Source organism: Lutjanus erythropterus, chromosome 9 (genome assembly GCF_056507025.1).
Source record: "Lutjanus erythropterus isolate fLutEry1 chromosome 9, fLutEry1.hap2, whole genome shotgun sequence".
Lineage (NCBI taxonomy): Eukaryota > Metazoa > Chordata > Actinopteri > Lutjaniformes > Lutjanidae > Lutjanus > Lutjanus erythropterus.
The window spans coordinates 6,489,776-6,514,928 of record NC_139325.1 but is presented as its reverse complement, the minus strand read 5'-3'; the positions used below and the strand labels follow the sequence as shown (position 1 = coordinate 6,514,928).

Below are 25,153 nucleotides of genomic sequence, written 5' to 3'. Positions count from 1 at the left end.
TACATGAAGTAACTTTTGTACATAACTAAATTTATATGTGTAATGTAACATTTAGTTTGAAGCACAGGGGCACTGAGCAAGCTGATGTATTTGATTCGTTGGGAGTGAGAACTGGCTGGCAATGGGCATCACAACAAGCCTGGTGTGGGTTTTTTGTTTCTCTTTACTGCTAAATGCTACAATTGCTTTGCAAGCTCTTAGTGTAATAGTGTCAACTTCACCAAAAACACAAAAATATTGACATTTTAGTAAGAGCTTTCATCCATCCAGAGATAACAAGCACTGTGTTTAAGGACACACATCTCCTGCCCTCTTGTTAAACAGAAAAGGATATCTCTTTTAATATCTCACTTGGCAACTACTAACAATTTCAAACCACATTTTGAAACATCTTTCAGATATTTGATTCAACAGACTCCACAGCTGTGATTAACTGTTGGTCAGAGAGTTCGTGTTCGTACAGCCTCAGGAGTTTGGTTTGGTTGGTTGCTACTCTTGTTCCCAAGTAGACTGAAGATAACTAATGCATCTGTGTCATTTAAAGCCTGAAACTACTTCTTGCATTGACATTGTGGGCAGTTAATGAGGCTGGAGAATGTATAGAAGCAATTACCTTGAGACCCGGCCTCATAAGACGAGGCTTTGTTTGTCTTTTTCTGTCAGTGTAGTATAGTTTCACTTGTTGGGACAGTTCTTTACTACTGCAAGAACTTAACAACCTATAACACCCAGCTTCCTATAACATGAAGTTGTGAGGCTTTAGTATGCCATGAAAAGGCAAAAGCTGGACTGTCTGCGTTATTTTTTTATGCAGTGTTTGCTCGCAAAGTTAGTGGTTATGTGTCAGAAAACAGTGTAAGACATGGTGCTGTTATTGTCAATGTTTTTTTTGTTGTTTTTACCCATATTTTCACTCCCAACTTTTGGCAGCTCAGTCAGTGGATCTCTGCTTCAAACTATAATACTGTAGATATTCTTCTTTGCACATGCAAGGCTGCATAATTATATTACCAATACTAAATATGCAATGCCTAGTTACACTTTCAAAATAATGCCAAAAAAGTACTTTAGCAGGTTAAGGAAAATATCAAAATAAGTATGTTAGTTAGTTAATGTGCATAATGCAACTTAACAAATGACTTGCACCACTTTGACATTTTTCAGTTTAATTTCTAACTACTTATTCTAGTGTCTTCCTCTCCCTAAATATTAACGAGGACTTGGAAATCTGTTTTTTTCTAACAAATATTCTTCATGGTCTTCCTTTTTGGTTGGTCCTTTTCTCCAATGTTCCAACAGTGTTCCCTTCTTTTTTGTCTGACTGGTCGATACAGATGCAGTAATAAAAAATGATGTTTGCTCTTGTGTTTTATGTAGTTATCCTTGTTGTGCTGTGATCAATCATACCTGTCAACAGCACTTTCAGCATCCACTGAATGTGCCTCAAATTTATATTACCTTTGGAGAAAAACCAAAGTGTTGTTCCAGGAACTCTTCCCAAAACCAGACCAGAACAACAGAACCCTTGGCAAGTGCTTCATCATGTCCAGTAGCACTGATGGTAAATGTAGTCATTTGAGGCAATAAAATTCTCAGTGCTGCTATACTGACAGAGAAAGCTGAGTTCTCCTGCTTCAAAATCTGTTGTTCTTTCTACATCAAGTGATGTCACAGTGATGTCACAATGACCTCCCAGGAGGTTCTACTGAGAACCTTTTTAGAATCTAAGGCTTTTATCTACAACACACTCAGGGGGTTCTACTGACAATCTTTTATATTCCAAGGGTTTTATCTACAACCCACCAAAGCATTCTACTGAGAACCTTGTTATACTCTAAGGGCTTTATCTAGAACCCACCAAGGGGGTTCTCCTAAGAACCCATTTATTGTCCAAGGGTTTTTTATCAAGACTGCACTCGGGATTCTACAGGCTACCTTTTTTTTTATATCCCAAGGGTTTTATCTAGAACCCACCCAGGGATTCTACGGTGAACCTCTATATTAAAAGGCGTTTATCTAGAATGCACTCTGAGGGTTCTACTGAGAACCTTTTTATATTATGGTGCAAAAAACCTTTGACAAAGCAGAGATGAAATAGTTCTTCAAGGATTTCAACAGTACTTAAAGAACTATATCTTCTAAAAGGGTTCTTTGGATGAAAAGCGTTATTGATAAAACCCTTGGTCTTACAAAGACAAACCCTTTCTTCAAAAAAGGTTTCTTCAGAAGCAAACGGCTCTGGCTAGGAAGAACCATTTTAAAGCCCTCATTTCTAAGAATGTAGACATAGGCATTGTTGGCACAGCTCTTCAAGCAGGAGAACTCAGCTGTTTTGGTCAGTATAGCAGAACTGAAGAATTTATTACTTCAACTGACTACATTTACATTTACATTTATCAACACTGACTAGACATCTACATGGAAACATTTTGTTATAGTCCTGCAGTGGAAGAAGGTTTGCTTACAGAATTTGTCACTCTGAGTGTTTGTACTACGCGCTCTGATATTAAATGAACATTAACATGACGTTTCCTTTGAGTTATTTATAATATGCCATAATCCCTTGTTTGGCAAGCACATGAATCGTGCTCATATGTGAGACGTGTGCTTCAGAGATATAGAGGAGGGACTTACAGAGTCTGCCCAGGAAAGTCATGTTACCATATCTGGGCTGAAAAGCGTGTTGTGCTGTTGACAGTTAATAAATCTCACACTGCATTGTGACTATAAATGCTAAACATTCACAGCAAGGTCAAGTGGTTCATTTCTCAAAGATATATCCTTTTTGTCTTCTGAAGGTTGCCATACATCACTCGAGGATGAATTGACTGAGCTCATTGCTCACAGCGGTGCTACACGAAAAGTCTTGCTGATATCAGCCATCTCTGGATTCGTCCAAACTCCTCTAATGCAACCCTACGCAGTGTAAATACATCAGGATGCGTTTGCTCCACTTTGAGCATCAGACAGAGCAAAGATAATTTGGCTAAACTCCACTGACAGGATGTTTTCAACTTGTTCAGCTCAATTCAGCATTTCTTCCTCAGCTGAACTTCTTCTCTGTGAGTCCGCGCTCCCCAGCCTTCTGAGGGCCTGTCTGCTGCAATCACCATCTGTCTAAGTCAAGCCGGGTTCCCTGCGCACAAAAGTGGGGCAAACCCACGCTGAACATCATCTCACAGGGGATTGGGCCCTTCACCCATTAAAGACCAGACTATCTGTCACGACGGCCAATCACGGCGCTGATCAAGAGCAGAAGCAGAAGACAAGTGTGGAGGAGTGAAGGGAGACTTGACCCCTCGTGGGCGCTTCGTCTAATGGGGTCAGATATCGACGACCGGCCGTGCAGCGTCTGATATTTTTCTGCCCGTGCAGTTTATCCTAACTGGGACTTTGTCGAGTGTAATGATCTACACTGTGAGCAGATTGTGCGTGCTTGTCTGTGTGTGTTTTAATAAGCTCTGTAGGGGAAACAAGTCACATCAGAATCTATGCTATCCTCGCATCGCTGTACTCTGAAACAGAGCTAGTCATTACCTCCCTCTTCTTTCTGTTTCATTCTCTCTTCCACTCACTGTGTCTCAGTGTAATACTCCTCCTCATTACATCTCATTCCTGGTCATTTCCAGCCAAACATTTGGACTGTTAGAGCTGTTGATATGTCAGTTTACACTAAACATGTCTTGAAAAGCAGAAAATGAAAATAAAAGAAAACAGATTTGGTGCTTGACACGTCTGTAAAACCTGCTCTTAATATATAAGAAGAGAGTATACTTCATGTGTAGGGAGAAAAAATCTGAGAAATGTTCATCATAAGAACCCAAGATGACATCTGCTCTCAGTGTATATAGTGCTCTAGCTCTTTGTCTTTATATATTGAGCATCTAGTTCGGTACTTCATAAAGCTCTAACACTTTCCTGCGTTCAATCAATGCAGCTTATCTTGTCTTATATTTAAAATGCTTGTTTTGTCTGACCAGCAGTCTAAAACCCAAAGATGTGTTTGGCAGTTTGCTTTGTAAATGACTTCAAAAGTTGTATGTATACATTTATTTTTGTCACTCAACCAGTAGATTAATGAATGTATTGTTTAAGCAGTACAAAAAACACAACTGTTCTGACAGACAAAATCTGATGAGGTGGACAGAAGGACTTTCGGCAGGAAAGTTTAGACAGGATGTTTAAAGGGATAGTTCCAATTATGTGAAATGGGGCTGTATGAGGTACTTTTCCAAAATCAGTGTATTACCTACAGTGGATGGCAGTTAACATAACCTCAGTTTGGAGAAGCAGCAGGAGAACTGGTGTAGGAAGCTAAGTAATGTCCTGCTGCAAAACACAATTAGATACTAGAAAAATCACTATCAGTTTAAGTGTATGCTATATTTAGAATATTTTCCCCACTTCACCTTGCTGTCAGTGGTAAACCACCATTATATAAGCTTGACCAGCCACTCCTGCTCTGTTTTATTATCTTTTTATTGTGAAAACCTAAAACACAACCTTTGACCCCACATCCAATCAAATAATATCATGTTACTGTTTGATCTGACTGCAATATGAGATGAAATGGATGGAAAAAGGCAAAAATAAACAGTGGAGGACACCAAATTGTGGACAATATATCACTGAAGGTCATTTGGGAGAAAGAAACCTTTCACGGTGTGATCAGACCAAGACAATAACATTGTCAGTGGCTTTGCTGCTTGTGAAAAGTGCCAAAAAGTATTAGCTTTGGTAGCCACAAGCTAGGCTCGTTTCTATGGAAACAATGACTGCGGGAGCAAAGCTGCGGCACCAGTGAACACAAGAGAGCGACAAGTGAGTGATTGTGTTTTACAGGTTTGCAAACCTGGAGGTAATATACTTACTATGGATAAGTACCTCATACAACCCCACTTTAAAAAATCAAAACTGTCCCTTTAAGTTTAATGCAGTTTTTGACCAATAAACACTATAATAGACACTAAACATATTTTTAAACCCACACCAATTGTTTTCATTGTCAGTTTACACATTATACTTACTTACCTGTTGCTGCCTGCTTTTTATTACTGACTTCCACTCTGCCTGCTCTCAGCACTGTTTATGTTAAGACACTGGTTCCCAACCTGGGATCCAGGCCCCCCTTAGGAGGGTCGCCTCAAGACTTTGTTTGCCCTGAGGCTGTCAAAATTAAATTTGTATATGTTAAATACAATTAATTAATACAAAAGTCTGTATACAAAACTATTTTAAAAGATTAATTTCTTTCTCTAAATTAAAAAAGGGCAGGCTACTTAGTGGGCCATGCCTCTGTGACCTCTCAAGCTCTGTGATAATAAATCATTATAGTTATTTTGGTAAGAATGAATGTGTATAAGCTGCACTGTTAGTTGTTAAAATAAACAAAAAAAGGTTACAAAGGTTTTAAGAATAAAAGTAAATTAACTGGTGTTTATTTCAGACAGTAAAGCTTTGGAACAAATCACTTTTTCTTTTGGTGTATGTGCGTGTGTGTGCCTGCTGGGGGCACTCAGCTTTCCTTATTTACAAGTGGGGGGGTTCAGAGGAAAAAAGGTTGGGAGCCGCTGAGTTAAAAGATAACTACAGTTCATTACAACTTGGGTGTTACAACTTACAGTTTACTACAACTAGTGTGTAGTGGGAAATTGTGGCACAGCAATAAACTTGTGTTTACAACCTGTTTAAGCATCTGACATGTATTGTTTCTTGTTGTGGGTCCTCATTGCCAAATTACAGCAGTTATCTTGGTGTGTACAGTTTTATATAATTCAAAGAACAATTGCCATGAAAATAAGTCCCAAGTTGTATAAACCAGGATGAAGTGATGTGACATTCATAATAAAGATGTTTAGAGACTCACGTGGTCCATTAGCTCCTTGACCATGCCGTTCCACTGGCCCGTGTTCTCATCCTGCGCGCCATATTTCCCATCCTCCACCAGGCGTACCTCATATGTGAAGCCCAGGATGTTGGCCAGCTCTCTCAGCAGGTCTATGCAGTAGCCCTCAAAGCGATCGTTCCCGTACAGCGGCTTGTCAGACTTCTTGAACATCACATATGGCTCCTCCTGTCAGGTGAAATAGTGGGGGAGGAGGAGGAGGAATGAGTCTCCACAGCACTTGGCATCTTTTTACCCGCTGATAAGGCCTATCTGAGAGGGTGTCTGATGTGTGAGATAGGCCCAAACACACACTGGCTCGGCTAGCAAAGCGTGTGTAAAGGCGCTGTGTTTGTGTGTGTGCTCGCCAGCAGTCCCAGTCCTGTGATGTGAGGTAGGCTGGGTGTAAAGCGAGGCATGACCATAATAAGAGATAATCCTCCATATCAATGACTCTGTGCTCTTCTCAGGCTCAGCAGGCTGGCTTTGGGCCCGGGCCCAGCTTTCAGGACACCACCATGCTTTGTCAATAAGATAAGAGATTCTGATAGACGGACACAAAAAGAGCCGGCGCTTCAGCTCTGTTCACACAAACAGCTGGGCCGATTACTAATGTCTTCTTTCATACCGCTTCTTTCCCCTCCCTCCCTCCCGCCTACTGAGCATCTCCTCCGCCATGTCCTCTCTTTCCTCCACGCTCCACTCCCTGCTTCCTCCTCCTCCTCCTCCCTCCTTATACCTCTGCTCCACACACCATCTGTCTTTGTTAGCCTTAGACGCTCATTCTCACCGCACGTCCCTCATTTCTACGACTCCCTCGTCCCTGTCAGACAAATAAATCCACAAATATATCGTCAGGCAGGTGTTGTTTATAATATAACTGTGCCACTACTGAAAAAAAAAAATCATTTAAGATTGCTAACAGCTTTGACACATTCTGCTGGCAGGAGTTTTTTAATAGTATGCAGGCCGGAAGAAAAAGACAAACAGTTTGTTCTTTTCACCAGTAGTGGCAGGCCAAACAAATGTGCTGCTTCTGCTGTATATCATAAATCTGACTCGTAATAGTGATAGCAGACAGATGTTGAGGATAATGATTTCACTGCACAGTATTGTGAGGACAGAAGTGATAAATTATAGAGCAAGAAAAGTAAAATCTACATCTAAAACCATAACTTTGTCAACCCTGTGTTCCTTCTCTATAATCTATATAATATTAGTTTTTTTCTTATACACATACCACCAGTGGAAGAAGTACCATATATACAGGTATTATACTAAATTATATTATATTATTTTACATTAGACTATGTTATATTATATCTCACTGCATTGTGTTATCATGTCATGTCTAAGCTATCTGTCCATAGTGTCCTTTATTGTTTTCCTGTGTCACTGTTTAATTCTTATCACTAATTAAAAAAAATTTTGGGCATTTCAAGGTCTCACTGGCAGTGCTTTTATTGTGTGAACAAAGCCAATCCCCAGAGGAAAATTTTGTTTCTCACAACAGTGAGCTTACTGAAGTCTCATCAGTTTCTCCTAAACCCCTCTGTAGGAGAAAAAAGAAGGAAAACAAAAGAAAAGCAGGAGATCTTTTGCTGAGCTCAGAGGTGTCTCAGAGGTTTCTCCTTGATGACCGTATGGACCAACAAGACTTTAATTTGACCACTGAGACAAATTTAAACTCTCATTTAAGACAACTGAGTTTTCTTTTAGATCTCGCTGTCAACAAAGGCTGTTTCTCAGGAGCTGAGTTTAAGAAGTACAAGAAAATGGTCAATGTCTCGTATTGGTCTTAAATTGAGCTCATTTACATCTAGGAGACACAGCTAAGACAAAGACAAGTTCTTATTTTGAAATTTTCCTCTCCTCTCTGTCCTCATTCTTTACAGCTGTGGCAGGTTTTTATAGTTCTTCATCAGTCAATACACTTCCTTCATGGTGTCACAAACTTGATGTCATTTGTCAAATAAACAGTACAATAGTATGATAACACGAAATAAGTTTTACACATACAAGGAGAGTAACAAAAATAAACAGAAAAGTTAACAAGTGAAGTGTCAAGACAGCAAGTAAGTGAGAAGTGAGCAATGGCGTATAGACACAAAAGCAGGTTGTAGAAATGAGAACGGAAAGAAGCAGCCGAGAAAGAAAAAGCAAAGCTTCCAAAAATAGTTTTCTTTCAGAAGGTTCCAGAGAGACAAAACAGAAACCACAAGTTGTTCCCATGGTGATATTTGAATGTATTAATTTATTATTTATCTGACTAATAAGCAACCGACACACTTGTGTTTTTTGTTTATAGGTAATGCCTTCGCGCAGACATGAATAAAGTTGTCAGTGTGATGGTGCGCCGTCACCGGTTATTCTGAATTTTCATCTGTGCATGTGTGCCGCTGCTCTTATAGAACGTGAGAGTGGCTGATTAAAAGTTGTGGCTTTTAACTCCATAGAGCGAAATCCTGCAGGCTGGATTGGTGGAACTCACAGGAAGCTACGATGATCGGTCAATTTTCCAGAAAAGTTGCAGTGATTGGACAAAATTGCAAGGTTGTGCAGAATTCACAGGGACTGGTTGAATTTGCGTTAACTGTTGCAACTTCGTGGAACTGATTATAGTATCCTATAATACAGTAGATTAAAGGTTTAGTAGGATACTGCACAGTATTATTAGACTAGATCAGTGGTTCCCAAACTTTTTCTGGCATGCACCCCTTCAGACGCCAAACCCACCCCACATTTATTATCAATCATTAACAGCAATTGAGGACGCAACTGATAAAAAAAAAAAAAAAATGGATTCAAATTGATTTTCTGTGAAAGACAGATTAACATGTTTGCATCAGCAAACTGATATTTGTTTATTTCTCCTACAGAAATCATATTAATTTAACTTTGTTTAACTCTGTATCTCTCTGCTGGCCATCCACACCCTCTTATTATCATAGACAGAGAAAGAGGCTGCTGCATCAGAAACAAGCATATTTTTAAAATATGCATGGAAGTTATGGTGCATGTCTGAACAAGGCACAGTGGTATTTAATATGATGTGTACTATTGTTGTATACATTCATTTGTGCATCTGTAACTCATTATTTTTCTTAAATGCACATTAGCTATTGAAACATTTGATATATTTACTGTAGAGCAATGCTACTGTACAGAGTTATATTAATAAAGTGTGATTTATTGGACATTTTATCATAAATGATTGAAAAATAATGTACTTGAGGGGTTAAGTCTTGTTAATCTTTCCCCATTTACCAACATAAGAACTGTTTATTCATGATCCAAAATAATTTTTAGTAAGACTGGCAGTCACCACCATGACTTCATCGTCTTGTTATGATCAGTTATAATTTGTAACAATGTAAATCTGTCCCATCAGATAGAATTAGCAACTACAGTCTGACTTAAACCACAGTGCAACCATCAATTTGATCATTGCTGACACAGCGCACAACATAAATTGTTATATCTGCTGTAGCTTATGTGCTGCTGCATTATCCCTCAGCAGCTGCATGGCTGTGAGGATAGTGATGTAATCTTGATGAAAGAGCAGAAAACACCGTCCACATACAGATCAATACCAGAGCGCCCGCAATGTCAAGACATACAGTAAACACCAAAACACACCAGCGCGTATTTGTGCAGACGTGTGGCTGAAGGTGCGTATAAATGAAATGTACATATACCTGCATCACCTCTCATGCTGGTATTAGAAATAGGCACACATACCAGACCTAATTACCAGTGGAATATCTGAGATGATAGGTCAGCCACTGTTGACGTGACAGCAGTGTGCTGTGCAGGTGTGTACACATTCATTGCAACATGTAGCAATCCAAGGTAGGAGCAGCGCTTCCCTTTCTTTCCATCGCCATGGTAACTGAAACTCTGCTTCAACGGGGGTGAGCATGCCAGTGTTTTTAAATCCACACAGGTAGTTTTTCTTGGGACTTTTATTACTGAGTGCACAAGGACAACACTCATTCATACTGCCAATATTAGAGTCTGGGAGAAGGAAGAGGGCTGCCAGCTTTTCATTTTCAAATACACTAACTTTAGGCTTATTTATCACTCACCGCCTCGGCTATTGTGTATTGAACGGGAGTCCTGGTTTGAGAAGAGTGGGTGAAAGTGAGACCTCCTATCTCATATTTAGACTTGAAATGTCTCTATAACATAAATGCTTTTACCTGACTTGTAAATTTCTCTAAAATTAGCCTAAAATACCTATTCCTGGAATACTTTAGGTAAAATGAAAGCTGTTCTTGAACTATTTGGAGGACATGCATGGTTTTAATCTCTTTTGAAAGGTAACACCCTTAAGTCCCCCCACCCAAGAGTCAAAATCATACAAGTGCTACTAGCATTGTGTAATAGAAGTTTGAACACAATGAAACAGAGCATTTGTATTTCCACTTGATTATTTTTGCAAACAGATGCCTGCAGACAAGGCTTATTGGCAAGAAAAAACAGTGGGACCACAGCATTTACCCTTAATTAATTAAGTTCAACAAATTTCATAACAATACCACAGAAAATAGGGGCGAGTGGGGTTAGATGAGGTAGGGGTACGTCGAGCCATGGCCTGTTTCTAGGAAAATGTGCACGTTTGTTGTCATGTGGCCATACTTTCTGGAAGTCATTTCTATCAGGCTGTCATGGTGAGTAGCAATATTTATTTAATCAGAAAAAAAAAATCGCTTGACATGCGTATTACATATGTTGGGGATTTTCCAATTTATAAAACCAAATGAACCATTTAGCTAAAGATTAGTCTGAATTGCTAAGCTAAAAAAGTTTTTTTTTTTTGTTCAAGAATAATGGCTATGGGGCAAAGTGAGCCAAATGCTGTTGGATAAATGGTTCGGCTTTCACTTGTGTCCCATTTTTTCTAGCCTAGAAGACAACATAAGTAAACATTTACACATCTTTTTCTTGGGGTATGTCAAGGCCTTTAAAAAAACGGACATTTGAAACCCCCCCCAAACCCCTGCTGCAGAGTAACTGAAGCATAAACACATTACAGTGCTCTTTCCACTGTTGAAACTAAACTTTGTGCATATAAAGGTGCCAAAACAAGTACTGTGGTGGAAAAGCAATTCATATAAAAGGCAACTCACAGCCAACTCTTTAAATTTACATAATTTCCCCGTTCTAGCTTTATATCACATAAAAGCTGCATATTTTCATTTTTGGGGTATCCAGTCATCAGCACAGTCTGCTCCAAACAGCTCTGTCTTCACATGAGAGAAGAGGAATAGGCTCTTCCTGTCAATGCTATTGTGGGCTGTGGACACGACATGGAAGCTCCTATATTGCCTCGTGAGATGTCAACTGAAAGATCAAGGTGAGGGTAGATTCATAGTCTCTAAACACATTGCTCAATAGAGACTGAAGACAATGTCCCAGCTTTCATTGCTTAAACAGGGTGGAAACAATTAGAGCGTTTCAATAAAACTTCCCAATGCTGAACCTTTAGGCTGGTGCCTCTTTAGATGTGACATCGTGAGCTTACTTCTAAGGAGAGTGTGAGCAGAGCATTGTGTCCCCTATGTATCATGGCTGCCTCATGTATCCTGCATCCATTTGGAGCAATGGTTGCACACATCCTCAGAAATTAGCGCTATGCATACACAAATGCGAGGTTAAACAGTAACTATGTCACCGGCCTAAGGCGAGTTCTAAAAAAAACTGAAAGGGACGGAGGTTTGCCAGTGGCATTGGCTGCCATTCAAGAAACTACCTTTCATTTAGAAATCCCCAGACATTTGGTAGGCAGCAAGATCTCCAGTCCTTGGATATTGCATGACCAGAGTGCAGCCGCGACATTGATACCAAGACATCGCTAACAGCTACAGGCTAACTTGAGTTAAGATGGATAATAAGTGGAGGATCAGGACATTTGAATGCAAAAGCACAGTGATAGTGTTTTTTGGATTGACTGGACCTTTGTTGGTGTAACAAGACCATTTCCAAGGTGAGCTGCCTCAGTTTTGGAACTGTTTTTTTTGTTGGTGATGCTGATTGTTGACCTATCTGCTGTTGTGATTGTATCTTTAAATGGCTTGCATCAATTAAGTGCAAAACGAGTCAGCTATTTTATCACTTAGTTATTTTTAGTTGTTATTTAGCACCCTCTGCTGGTGGGTGTGTTTAGCAGTCATGTAGGTCACATGGTCTCCAGTTGATGACATCGTCAGTAAGCGACTAGGCAGTCTCGTAGCTTTCTTTATTCACAACAATAAAGCACAAAGAAGTATAACAAAGTACAAGGATAAATAACAATTTTATACATGCCAGAGGAGTCCGTTCATTAGCACATTTATTGAAAGTCCAAACAATAATATTAAGTTTAAATAAAGTGTAATTCTTTCAAAATTTTTGAAGTTTTTGCAACTTTTTTTTTCCTCACATATTGAATTAAAGTGCCATATTGTTTCAGTTTAAGGGCAAATTGATGAAAACAGGGTTTGTAGCCAGACCAGTTCGATTTGTGGATGTGGAATTTACCAAGAATAAACAGAAACTGAATTATATAGCTCATATTATGAGCCAAGCCACTGAACACAAAATACAACATTACATCAAATACATTTATCTGGTCATTAGTACCTAATTTTAATATTTATAAAGTTCTGCATGCATTCCCAAAACTAATTTGAATGATTACAATGAAAAGAACATGAAATATCTAACCTAGCACTTCTTTAAGAGAGTAAAATGCAGAAGGATACTTCTTTCACTTTATTGTTAATGAATCATTTATGTAGAGTACAACAAGTCTTTCTCCACTGTAAGTTGCTCACGATAGAAGTAGAAGAAGCACTCCAAAGCACTCCTGATTTGTCTGTTTTGTCTGTCTGTTTGCACATTTTATTTCTAATATCAACACACACACACACACATTGAATTGAAGAGTAAAAATCAAACCACCTCAATATATAGATTTTTCTAGATACTAGCAAACAATCTTAAGAATGTTGACAACATGAAGCAACTTAAAGAAAGGCTCAGCTTTTAAGTAACAAAGACATCTGTGACCTGCTCCCCATCACAGTGAATCAAACAACTTAAACACAGTGATTGGGCAGCTCTCGCCTCCTATTCAGCGATGAAAGACGGCAAAATAGAAGTTACCTGGTTGTAAGACATTTTCTATAAATGTGTTCTGTCATCACTGTCACCATGTAAATGAAAGTAAACTCAGTGGCTGTTGGGAACACACAGTAATTAAAGCGCAATACTGTCGTAGATATCTGCAGCTGCTCCTGTTAACTCATTGTCTCCAGTGCACAGCCAGTTTTACAGCCAGCTGACGGACTTCTGCCAGCTTTTAGCATCTGACAGAGTTGTTGACTCTGCTGAACACTTTTTTCACATTTTAATTGGGTCCTCTCCACAGAATCATTGGCAAAAGTGCCACTGTTCTCCTGTCGAGACAGCAAAGTAGCCAAACCTCATACAGCGCTACCTTCAGCGTGGCACAGTGCTTCAATATTACACCTCACCAGTGTTTTAACTTTGACCTTACTTGTCGTGACCTTTCAATGCACAGTCAATGAGATGACACAAATCTACATAATTCCTAAATGCTCTTTGCTTAGCTCATTTTTTGGACCATCAAATTTCCCAGTGTGTTCCCGCAATACCTGCTGCCTGTGGTGGAATGTAACCAAAAATTTAAATTAAATTAAATTAAAAACTTTATTTTAGACTAGTTGACAAGTCTGACAGCAAGAAAACACTTAGAAAACAGTTCAAATTGATCCCAACTTATTCATTGAAAAAAACATTGCATGTATTAAGAAGCATTTGAAGCCATTGATCACACCCTTCAGTAACCAAATCATAGTTTTAAATGCCGTTTACATGTGTGACACTGCATTATGAATGTTGCACACTATCCTACAAAACATGACTAAAACTCAACAAATGCTTCAACTTTTCAGACTGAGCAGGATTACAGTTGTCTGCGAGTAAACAGCATTGCTTATCCAGAGCTGATGGTAGCTGCTACACAGTGCAGCTACAGCTTACACACAACCTTATTTTCATGTTTTAGATCAGAATACTGACAAACTGCACCATTAAGGAGCTGTCATCTGTCTCATTTTTTATCATAAAAACATCCTGGACCAAGAGGGCTAACATCTGCTGGCACTACAGCCCTGTTTAGTGGCGGACAGATGTGTAACATCTGAGCAACAGTTAACTGACACTGTACGATAATAAAATATGAATAAATAGTTTAACCAACTAAAGTTGTAGTGCCAACCAAGGGTGGAGACATTCAGTATTAATTTGAAAAAGTAATTAGTTTAATGTCATGTTACTGCCAAAAGCAGTGGAGTTACAGTTACTCCCAAAATTGTGAATGACTCATAGTGGTTAAATTTAGAATTAGCAGTCTGGTATTTTAAAAAAAATATTATTTTAAAAAATCTTTAAAAAAAAAATTGCTGTCACAAATTCACTGGAAAGTAACTTCTGCGTTACTTTTAAATGTCTGTTTCAATTCTCTTATTAATATACACATAGCTGTATTATTTTAATGATAACTGTCAAATTTTTATCTATCATTGTACCCATTATCACTGATCACTATTTATACCTCTGACCACCAGAGGGCAGCAATGACTGGTGCACCTACCTGCTACACATTTATACCTTGTTTTCAGGTGGACAAAAGATACAAGTAACAACCTCATTTAAGTTCAGTAAGTGTGTTATTAATTTGAAAACACTAATTAGGTAAATGTCTAGTTTCCAACAAAAGCTGTGTGATTTACAGTTATCTGCCTGTGACACCTATTGGTTAAATTCAGAACATTATTTTGCTTAACATCAAATAGGTTTGAACATTTAACATTTACCCAACCGTGGTGCTCTGCATCCAATCCTGCAGTGTAAACATACAGACAGTGCAAAATCCAAAGGCAAAGTCTCAAAGGCAAAATTTTGGGGGGGTCTGTGTGAAAATCTTAAAAAAAAAAAGATTTGTCACTTGCAGTTGTCACTAAAATGTATTTTAAAAGCTTGTGTCCAGTATTCACGATTCAAATTGCAAAATGTTTATTCACAAATATAAATACAGAAAAAATGTTGTCATGTCGCAACAGTAATTTAATTAATTTACCAATTACAGGATATGAAAGTAAAAAGTTTCAAGGGAAAGTGAAACTTTTGCATCCTGTAAATATCTGTTGAAATTCTCTAATTAATGTTCACATAACTATATTATTTTAGTGACACCTGTCAAATGTCTATCTATCACTGTACCCATTATCACTTATAGGAGATTATTTATACCTTTGACCACCAGAGGGCATCAACAACTAACACCCCTACCTGTAAGCTACACATTTACTGCCTTGTTTTCAGGTAAGATAAAACAACAGCACACCTCATTTAAATTAAAACTAATGCGTTAAATGTCTAGTTACCGCAAAAAGCTGTAGAAGTATAGTTACACCCAACGCTGCGTGTGTCACCTAGTGGTTACATTTGGGTTTGTGGATCCAGTATTTGGCTTAATATCAAACTGGTTTGAAATATGAAAAATGCCCATCCCTGCTGCTCTGCACCCAACTTTGCAATGAGAACACACAGTATACACACATTAATGGACATCCCTGCTTTTGTTTTACACTGGCTCTATTCTTGTCTCTCTGAAAGAACCTTTCGACCACAATGACAGTAAATTCCTCCTCAGCCCCTTTAAATTATGATTTAATTCCTCTCTTTATTATTGGACCATTTTCTCCCAGTCTCTATTTGCTGCCGTGTTAACTGGCGGAACAACTGTTATCTAGCATGTCGAGCACAAAGAAGCTATTGTGAGCCCATTAGCCGCTTATGACCCCTCACCTTCTGTCAACTGTGAAAGACTGTAATTATCATAAACAGTCGCTGTGCACATTAACAAAGAGCAACTCTCACTGGAACAATCAGCAACACCTGCGAGTGTTTCTGGACATTATAAAAGCTCTTATCTTCCATCCGTGCAACTGCAAATGGTGTACGGAGGCAGGGGGTTTCATATTTTCCGAACAGGTAGACACAGCATCAGAGAAATGTCACTTTCCGCTCTTCACAAATCACCTCAAAGCTTTTACCTGTAATTTAGGTGACTTGCTTAAGCACTGTGGTGCAATGGCAGCAGAGTAGATCGCTAACAATTTAAGCTGTACTGACCCAAATCTGATTATTAGTCAGCTCCAAAGCCTCTTCAGCTCTAATCAGTGAAATTGTGCAATAATTCATGCAATTTGTTTATTCTGGTGTGATTCAAGCCAACACTGACCAACGGAGATTTAGCAATATCTGTCTTTTAAGAATTACAGCATCAAAAGAGACGCTGTTCAAAAGAATTTTTAATGGCATGGTTTGATTCATCCAGCATGGTTTCCCTCCACCATTCACATGCTTTAATCCCAATTAATCGTATCAACACCAGTCCAGTCAAGAACATAATCTGACACATGAGCACACTGCAGCAATAAGATTATGTACAGAACATGTGTTGCTGATGCACTTTGTGTGCAATCTGCACTATGGTGTCCCTGAGTCTACAAACAGTATCCCAGCAAGTGACACAGTGAGCGAAATAATATAAATTGATTTATTAAAAGCTTCAGGTTGTTATCTGTTATAGTACTGCCAGTCAACATGTGAAATAGTTGAAACATAACATTTTCTCTGTGCAACATGTAAAGGATATTGCCTGTTGAGGTGTCCATTTTCAAGAGTTAATGGACACCCTGCAGCCAATTAGAATCAAGTATTCACCCAGAACATTGTGTATGTTACACACAGTCATGTTCTGGAACTCTAGAATCACACACTACTGAAATACCAATACTCAAATTTTATTCTTTAAGGATTTATATATAAAATGAAATATATGTAATGTAATGTAATGTTGTGGTCTTTTTTAATTTCTGAACTTGCTCTATGCCAGAAATCTACAACAATACCCACTGATTACATGGGTATAAAAATGTGCTATTATCATCATCTTTGTTTTAAAATCAACATTTTTTATGAAAATGTTGACCCTTTAAAGTTGTGTCCCAGATATATGTGAACACCGTCCGATTTTTACAAAATCATTACTTAATCAGGCATAAAAAGGGTTAGCTATACCCTAAGAACCCCTGTCTCACTTCCAGGTTTAAAAAAGGCAGCAATACTGCTCAGACACTGGTAAACTTCCTAGATGCTGCATTGTGTTTATTTTCAGCAAAAGTACTTGATTAGGTTGAGAAAAAAATGGTACTTTGGGATTAAAATACATTTCGTTGCACTGTGCTGTGTTGCCTTACATTACCTTATGCTACTTTACCTTACATTACATGTTTCTTTGCTTTGTGTTGTGTATGTCACATGACTTAAGTGAAATAAATCGGGTGATGCAAGTAAAATGATGCCCATAATGTTATGATATTTAACAGTTTAGATGATGTTGACTTTTAGCTTCACCTGATGTTTACTTCAGCCTTCACCTGAGGTGGATGGGTTACACTGAAGTTACCTGAAAGCCCAGTATGTCTCACACAGACATTAAGGAGCACCTCGTGCATCAGTATGAGATGCTGAGGGGTGTGACAAAGCTTTGTGGCAACCTGGGAATGAGAACAAGCTGGATACACGACCCAGTAATAGCCTTTTTGTCTGTGTTTACATTCAAAAGAACACTATTTATTTGCATCACAAGTAATGTAGGAGCTTAAGTGTTCAGAGAAACAAGCTTATAGGGACCAAAAATCTGGATATCTTTTGATCTTCTGCATAAATTTTAATAATTCCTTTTGTAAAATAGTCCATTGTCACATGCAATATGTGGTAGGAATAATTTAGTGATCTTAAGGGTGTATTTTTTATTTTTTATTTTTTGGTTGTTGTTTCTTTGTTGTTGTTTTTTTGGTCAAAATGATCTGAATTATTTAATACAGTTGTAAAGTATGTAATTAAAGCATTAAGTGAAATTTAAAATAGTTTAAAATGTCTTAAGGTTTTTGTTATATATATATATATATATATATATATATATATATATATATATATATATATATATATATATATATATATATAAACTTAAAATAAAATAATACAAACAAATTAAGCTAACTGTATTTAATATAAATGGTGTATTTAAGTATGACGTGCTGCATCTCAGACTCCACATGAGTCAGTATGATGGTGTAAGTATCAGGTCTCCAACAATGATACAAGTATGTGCTGTGTCTTCTAGTTAGTTTCTACCCCACTACCCCGAATACAAAACCCATACAAACACAAACACAAACACACACCCTCCCTGCAGTCTCCTGCAGCGAGGCTGGCTGCAGACAGAGGCCGGAGCATCTTTAATTAAAAACAGAGAGTGAAGGAGAAGCCCAGTATCTCTGTAAAGCAAACCTAATTAAAGCTCCAGCACTTCCATGTCTCTCTGCAGACTCTCCTTAAACACAAAATCAAGCCCATTCTTCTCCAGCAAATTAGAAACAATGGATTTTGTGCCGCAGGAAAAAAAAAAAAACAAAACAAATGATACTACCTTATTTGAGTCATTTTTAAACATTTATTTTAGTATTATTGATTTGCTTCCATGCAGTGAGGCTGAAGCCGAGAACAAAGCAAATCATCCAGGTGCTCTCAGCGTGCAGTGGTGTGATGAAAGGCCGCTCATTAGCCCAATGCAACGTGGGTAAAGTTCTACAACTAGTTTTTTATCTGAACAAAAACATAGTTTTGATAACCTCAATTTGTTTTTGATTTATCAAGTAAAATGTGTACAAATATTAAGAATTAAATTGTAAAATCTAGTTTTTCTTTTCATTTGGGGATGATATCAAGCTAACAAGCTCTCCAAAATTGCCGCACTGCAGCTCAGGTGGATGGCAAGTTTGCAATATATTTGACAGAACTTCACACAGGAAGGTTCAACGTAAGTGCAGAAACCTGACAACCACTACACTCAGAATCAGGCTGTCCATTCAGGAACAAGTGTTTGCTATACAGGCAGTAAAGGGCCAATGTGTGCAAATATGTACATTCGTCAAAGTTACAGAAGTGGCAAAAGTACACACATTATTTACTTAAGTAAAAGTACAGATAATTGTATAAAACAGAAGAAATGTACTCAAAGTATAAAAGTAAAAAGTCGCTCTCTGATGGACATTTTTACCAGCTGTTTCTGTGCAAAGTTAACTGAGGCTCAGCTTTTCTGCACTCGAGCCTCCTGTTTTGTCTGTTTCAGCTTGTTACATGTTTTTCATCTTGATATCTTATTTTAGTCTTGTTGCATCTTTTATGTAGTTTTTAGTGTTGTTACATCTTTCACATTTTGCTATGTCTCTTTTGGCTTTTTCCTTTTTTCATTTTGTCACATCTATTTCATCTATTCCAACATTTTTTGTCTTGTTACATCATTTTCATTTTTTTACATATTTTTAATCTATTATAACCTTTTTCTTCTTATGTCTTTTACGTTTTCTTGCTTTTTTTTTGGTCTGTTACAATCATTTTCATCTTGTCAGTCGGGCTTTATATGCTTGATGGATATGTCAAGAAGTCTTTTCTATCTCTTCCCATCCATTTAAGTTTAAATCAAAATAAAAACAATCAATAATTTGACTCAAATCCATTCAAACTAAAGGAGTAAGTAAAGTGGGAGTAAGTAAAAAGTTGTCAGAAAAATAAATAAAGTAAAGCACAGATACCTGAAAAAATCTACCTAAGTACAATAACACAGTATTTGTGCTTAGTGAATTCCCACCTCTGAAAGTTTATTACAGACTACTGATGTAAGAATATTTCCTTTCTTGACATTTTGTGAGGATTTTGTTTGTTTGTTTGTTTTTTTGTTTGTTCTTTGGACTAAAAAAGCTAAACTAAAAGTAGGAAACTCACTACTCTTCTACACCTCCTGGCTGAACATACACAGCAGTCTGTTACTAGACAAAAAGACTGCAACAGGAAACACTCATTTTATAAGATTCACTCTCTGGTATTATTTATATACTCTTTTTACTGCTACCTGCCCTATTGTATGTTGTGTATTGTATATTTTTAATGCTGTGTTGTGCATGCATCTGTACTTTGGTCTAGTCTGCATCCAAATAATGTACACTGTCAACTGATATTCTACACTGAAGAATATTTTCAAGTAAACAGGTTAAAATAAATAAAAATAAAACTGTATAAACTAAACAACAGATGATGACAACTTGCAGGCTAATTAATCAATCATAAAAAAGTTAGCCAAATGAAACTACAGTGTTTCTCCGCTATGATATTTCAGTTCATACAGTTGTATTACACCTGGTTAATTTTCCACATATGATCAGCTGATGGCTTATATGAGAAAAATGAGTTTCATCAGCAGCAGATAATCATCAGGATATGTTGCACTAACAACATATGTTTGATAGCTCTGTCATTTGGTGTAATGATGCTTTACACTGCTTATTTGTCAGCGTGATCTACTAATTAATACAACTGGTCGTGTTTATTCATTATTTCTCCACATCTGTCTCTTTCCTGAATGTGACACATTCGGGAAGGTCGGTGAGCTCTGGCACCGTCCTGTTTGCATTTCCACACATCTCATCCAAGAACAGCAGCCCTGAATACTGACACGCATATGGAAATGAGACCTGATCTGAGAACACAGGTTTTGTTCCATTTTCCATTTTGTTCCAGCCAAATGTTTTAATCAATTAGGCCTGAGGGGTTACTGCACCTCCCTCCCCACCCTCTCTCTCCTCTCTTTCTCTCTCTCTTTTTTTTAACTTTCTAGTTCCTAATTTCAGTTGATTTTAGTCCAGATGTGCAGATAAAGAGTACAGATTTGCACTATTTAAATACTTAATATGCAGCATTTCTTCAAAAAGGCATATAGACTCATGTACCTGCTGCACTATTTTCGTATTTTCTCATCGTTTTGCTGTGCTCAGAATGCTTTACCAACCCAACATGTCAGTATTTGACACCCAGGGAATGAAACTGAGTAGTCGCTACCTTTCTGATGTGTTTATGAACACACTGGACAAATCCTACTGATTCTACCTTTAAGAAATCCTGACAGCTGTTTCATTTAACATCCTCTACAAGAAATCTGCACTAAAGGTCCAGTGTGTAAGATTTAGGGGGATTTATTGCCAAAACATGGTGAAATTGGCTGTAATAATATAATAAAAATCATGTTTTTGTTATCATAAAATGAACCTTTTACATCAACAGAGGGAGCAGCTCCTCTTCCACAGAGGCTGCCACGTTGCACAGCCATGTTTCTACAGCACCCAGAAAAGATAAATCAAACACTGACTGTAGGTTCATCTGATGCAATAGAGTGGGTGGTGTAAACTTTACAGTGGGTAGCCTTTTTTAAAAAATTAAATTAATTCAGCTTTTACCTTTTTCCTTTCATTTACATCTTTAATAGAAATAGCAGACTTAAGGCTAAAATCATGTGAGTCACTGTGGCAAAAGTTGTGGAAAACATGGTGCCCCCATGTACAAAACACACTGCAAAAGTGCCCTCGTGAATGCCCCTACAGTGGGTAAAACATGATTGAGTGTCTCCCAGGGTGCCCTTCCAGTGGGCAAAACATGATAACCTGCCCTCTTGGGTGGCACAATGTCCAAAAAACCTTGACAAACCTCCCCCTAGGGTGGCCCAGTGTCCAAAAAATGTAATAAAGTTCCTTCTATGGTAGCCCGATGTCAACAATAATGGCTATAGGGCCCTCTAGGCTGCCCTTCTAATGGGCAAAATGTCTTAAACATAGACTGTCTTCCAAGGTATCTTTCAAGTGGACAAAATATATTAAAGGTCCCTCTAGGGTGGCCCAATGTCCAGAAAATGTGATAAAGTTCCTTCTAGGGTAGCCCAATGTCCAAAATAATGGATAAAGTGCCCTCTAGGCTGCCCTCCCACTGGACAAAACATGATAAAGTGCTTTCTAGGAAGGTCCAATGTCCAAAAAACATGATAAAGTGCTTTCTAGGTTTCCTTTTTAGTGGGCAAAATGTCACAGACTACCTTCCAGAGTACCTTTCAAGTGGACAAAACTTGACAAAGTACGCTCTTGGTGCCTCTTCTAATGCATAAAGGAAAAGCAGTGCAATGGCATAGGCTGCCCAACATGCTAGCAACTCAGCTGGCCTCTAAATGGTTAATAGTTAATTGTTCCCTGTATGTTGCAATTACAGTAGTGTAGTAGTTGTTGTCCTTTAAGTCACAGAAAACAAGCATTTTAATCTAAACCAGTATTTGTAAATGTTTCACCATAAATGCATCACAGCGGTGCCCCTTTTTCTACTTTTTCCCCACCATCCCTCAGACAGCCTGAGTCCGCCACTGTCTGGAACAGTAAGCATAACATTAGCTACCTCTGGGTTTACTAGAAATGCTCAGATGATGATATGATATACTTTCAACTGCTGGCAAGGCAACAGATATTCAAATGTGATGCCTACGATGAGCAACCTGCTGCCCACAAACTGCCTGAGCTGCCTCTGCCACTGGCTATCTTCTGTTCTGGGCATCTCATCCTTTGTGGCCTTTTTGCTTTTCATTGGAATGTACAGTATAATATTCTGCAACACTAACCCTGAGTTAGCACAGTGTTTTGTATTTTAGAGCAGTGTGCAGGGAGCTTTACTGTTCTCTTAATAAAACTGGTTGTTTCTGTGCGAGTGGAAGCCGGCCTGCTCCTTGCTCTCTTTAAGACATTACACAGTATATTATCTGCAGCTCCAGCCATTAGCCTAAAGGTACTTCATTTCCACCACAACATTACGGCACTGATTTTGAAAGTAGATAAACTGTTGATAGGCCAAGATCTCAACAGTAATTACATCATGTTTTATAGTACATAATCCCTGCGAAAATGATGAGAAGCTGGATGAAAGTGTGCATCAATCAAATGTAACAAACCCAATTATTGTCAGCCCTCCCTTCTTTTCCTCACTGCTCACAGCCATCACACATCTCCCCATGACTCAATCCTGATATGGCAATTACAGCCGCAGAGAGTCTTTGCTAATAACTGCAATCCAATCACTTCACAGCACGCGCGGAAGGAAAGAAGGCCCACGATGAATAATGACAACCCGCAATTTACTTGATATTGTTATTTTTACGCTTGCCTCCTCAATAACAGGATCACACTGTATATGACTTTAATTTGGCTCGTTTCGTTGAAGTTTCCCTCCACTGTCATGGTTCTCACATGGAACATAGTGTGTGCCGATTGTAGGACTTTAGGCATGCATGTTAACACACACAAGGTCAACATGTGACTCAAAGCAACAGCTACAGGTCCTCCATCCTGTAATAAGTTTATGGTAAACTGATTAAGTGTAATCTTTTTTGTTAATACTGTGTACACTTTGACACATTGTAAATTTAGGCCTTGTTCAGACTGCCGGCCAAAATCCAGCCTCTGTACAGTCAAGGTTTGAAGGAAACTATATAACAACTATATTTATGTAGTGCCTTTTAAAAACAGAGTTTTACAAAGTGCTCTGACAGGCAAACCGAGGCAGGGAGTCAGAAAGTGATATAATAGCAGAAGCTAAACAGTGAGGCCAGACACAACCAAGAGCAAATGAAGATAAAGTTAAAACAAGAAGACTGAAAACAGACACTAAAAAGCAAGAGGCAGAATGTCAAAATAAATACAGTATAAGTCAGGCATATATGACAATATAAATAAAAAGAATATAAGCAATAAAATAAAGGAATTACAAAATATAAAATGAAAATATAAAATAAGAACAATAAAATGATAAAAAAAACAAGTGAATAAATAAGTAAAAATGAAACAATAAAGCAATAGAAAGTAATAAAAACAAACAATAAAAAGATGACATCACATAAAGCAAGTCTAAAAATGGGTTTTAAGAAGCGATTTAAAAGATGCTACTGAGTCTGTGAACCTTATCTCCTCAGCAAGTCATGTGGAACTGCGAGCAGGGCCCCGGCCGAGGATCTAAGGCTGTGAACTAGCTCATACAGGGTCAACGTTTCAACCACCTAGCATGGGGCCAGAGCCAGGCGAGCTTTAAAAGTTATGTGTAAAATCTTCACATCAGGAGCCGCTGGAGGGAACAACGGAACAAGACAATTTATCAAGAGATACTGGAGACCCGTGTCACCAGCGTATGTAGTTACCATAAACCAGGGGCTCCAACAGTGCTGCCTGCTGGGCCAGTGGCAGCTCTCACAAACATTTTGTGTGGCTGCCAAATATGAATTTTACTTTAATCATTCCATTTCAATACTTTTTCTTTCACTAGCCTACATGTAACAAGACTACTGTGCTAAACTGCCTCTTCTAACACGTCTGTCGGAACGAAAACTTAAGGAAAGCTACTGGTTGCATGGCAACTTGTGGCACCTCACCACTGTCAAGGGAATCACGTTCTGTCGTCAGTGCTGCATTTCAGTGGACGAATCAGCAGTTTAATGTGGAAGTGAGATGGAAAAACCACCACAGATAAAAATGCTGCATGGTTGAGGAGAAGAGGAGGTGAATTTGGTGGCCAGTCAATATAATTTTGCTTGTGGATTTTTGTGCATGGCCCTCAAAACTGAATGCCAATGCCAAAAACCTCTGCCATAGAATATGGCATACAGTTTGTGTAATAACTAGTCGATGGAGACGACACCTCTCTGACATCCCCCATAGGTTTCGGGAAAGCCATTGTAAAACTCTTAGTGTAGCAGATCTGGCCGTCACGATCTTGGCAGTACCTGACTCTTGGCAAACTTTTGTTAAAGTCAAACATAGCAAAGAGGTGGAGTGAGGGTGGAGCAGAGGCGGGCTGAAAATTTCACCTCCCTCTCCACTTGTCATGAATGGTAAAATTAGATATAGAGAGCAAAACTGTTCTTTGTTCCAGGCTGTAAACATGTTTATTTCTGCAGTAATATTGGGTATTTTAATATGGGGGTCTGTGGGGACTGACTTTTGGAGCCAGCTTCAAGTGGTCATTTGAGGAACTGCGGTTTTTGCCACTTCCATCTTGGCTTCATTTTTCAGCCCCAGAGGCTGCCACACAACCACACAACAACCCATGCAGATAGGATGGTGATGTCTGGACCATAGACTGTATACATATAGAAGTGGTTAACATGAGAGCTTCCTTAAAGTAAAGTAAAGCCAGTCACCCACTGCTATACAGTGCCCCTCAATATTAATAGGTAGGAGATGACTAAAATATCAAAGTACACATCAAATCTTT

General features: G+C 38.4%; 1 protein-coding gene across 3 annotated transcripts in view; it reads right to left on the bottom strand.

The window, feature by feature from the left end:
* Positions 1-25,153, bottom strand: part of LOC146321001 (glutamate receptor ionotropic, kainate 2) — a 371,281-nt gene that overhangs the window by 93,483 nt on the left and 252,645 nt on the right. For all 3 annotated transcript variants that reach the window (XM_084725990.1, XM_084725988.1, XM_084725989.1), the window contains exon 11: positions 5,867-6,073. In XM_084725990.1, the coding sequence (XP_084582116.1) occupies positions 5,867-6,073 (207 nt within the window). The remainder of the gene's footprint in view (positions 1-5,866; positions 6,074-25,153) is intronic.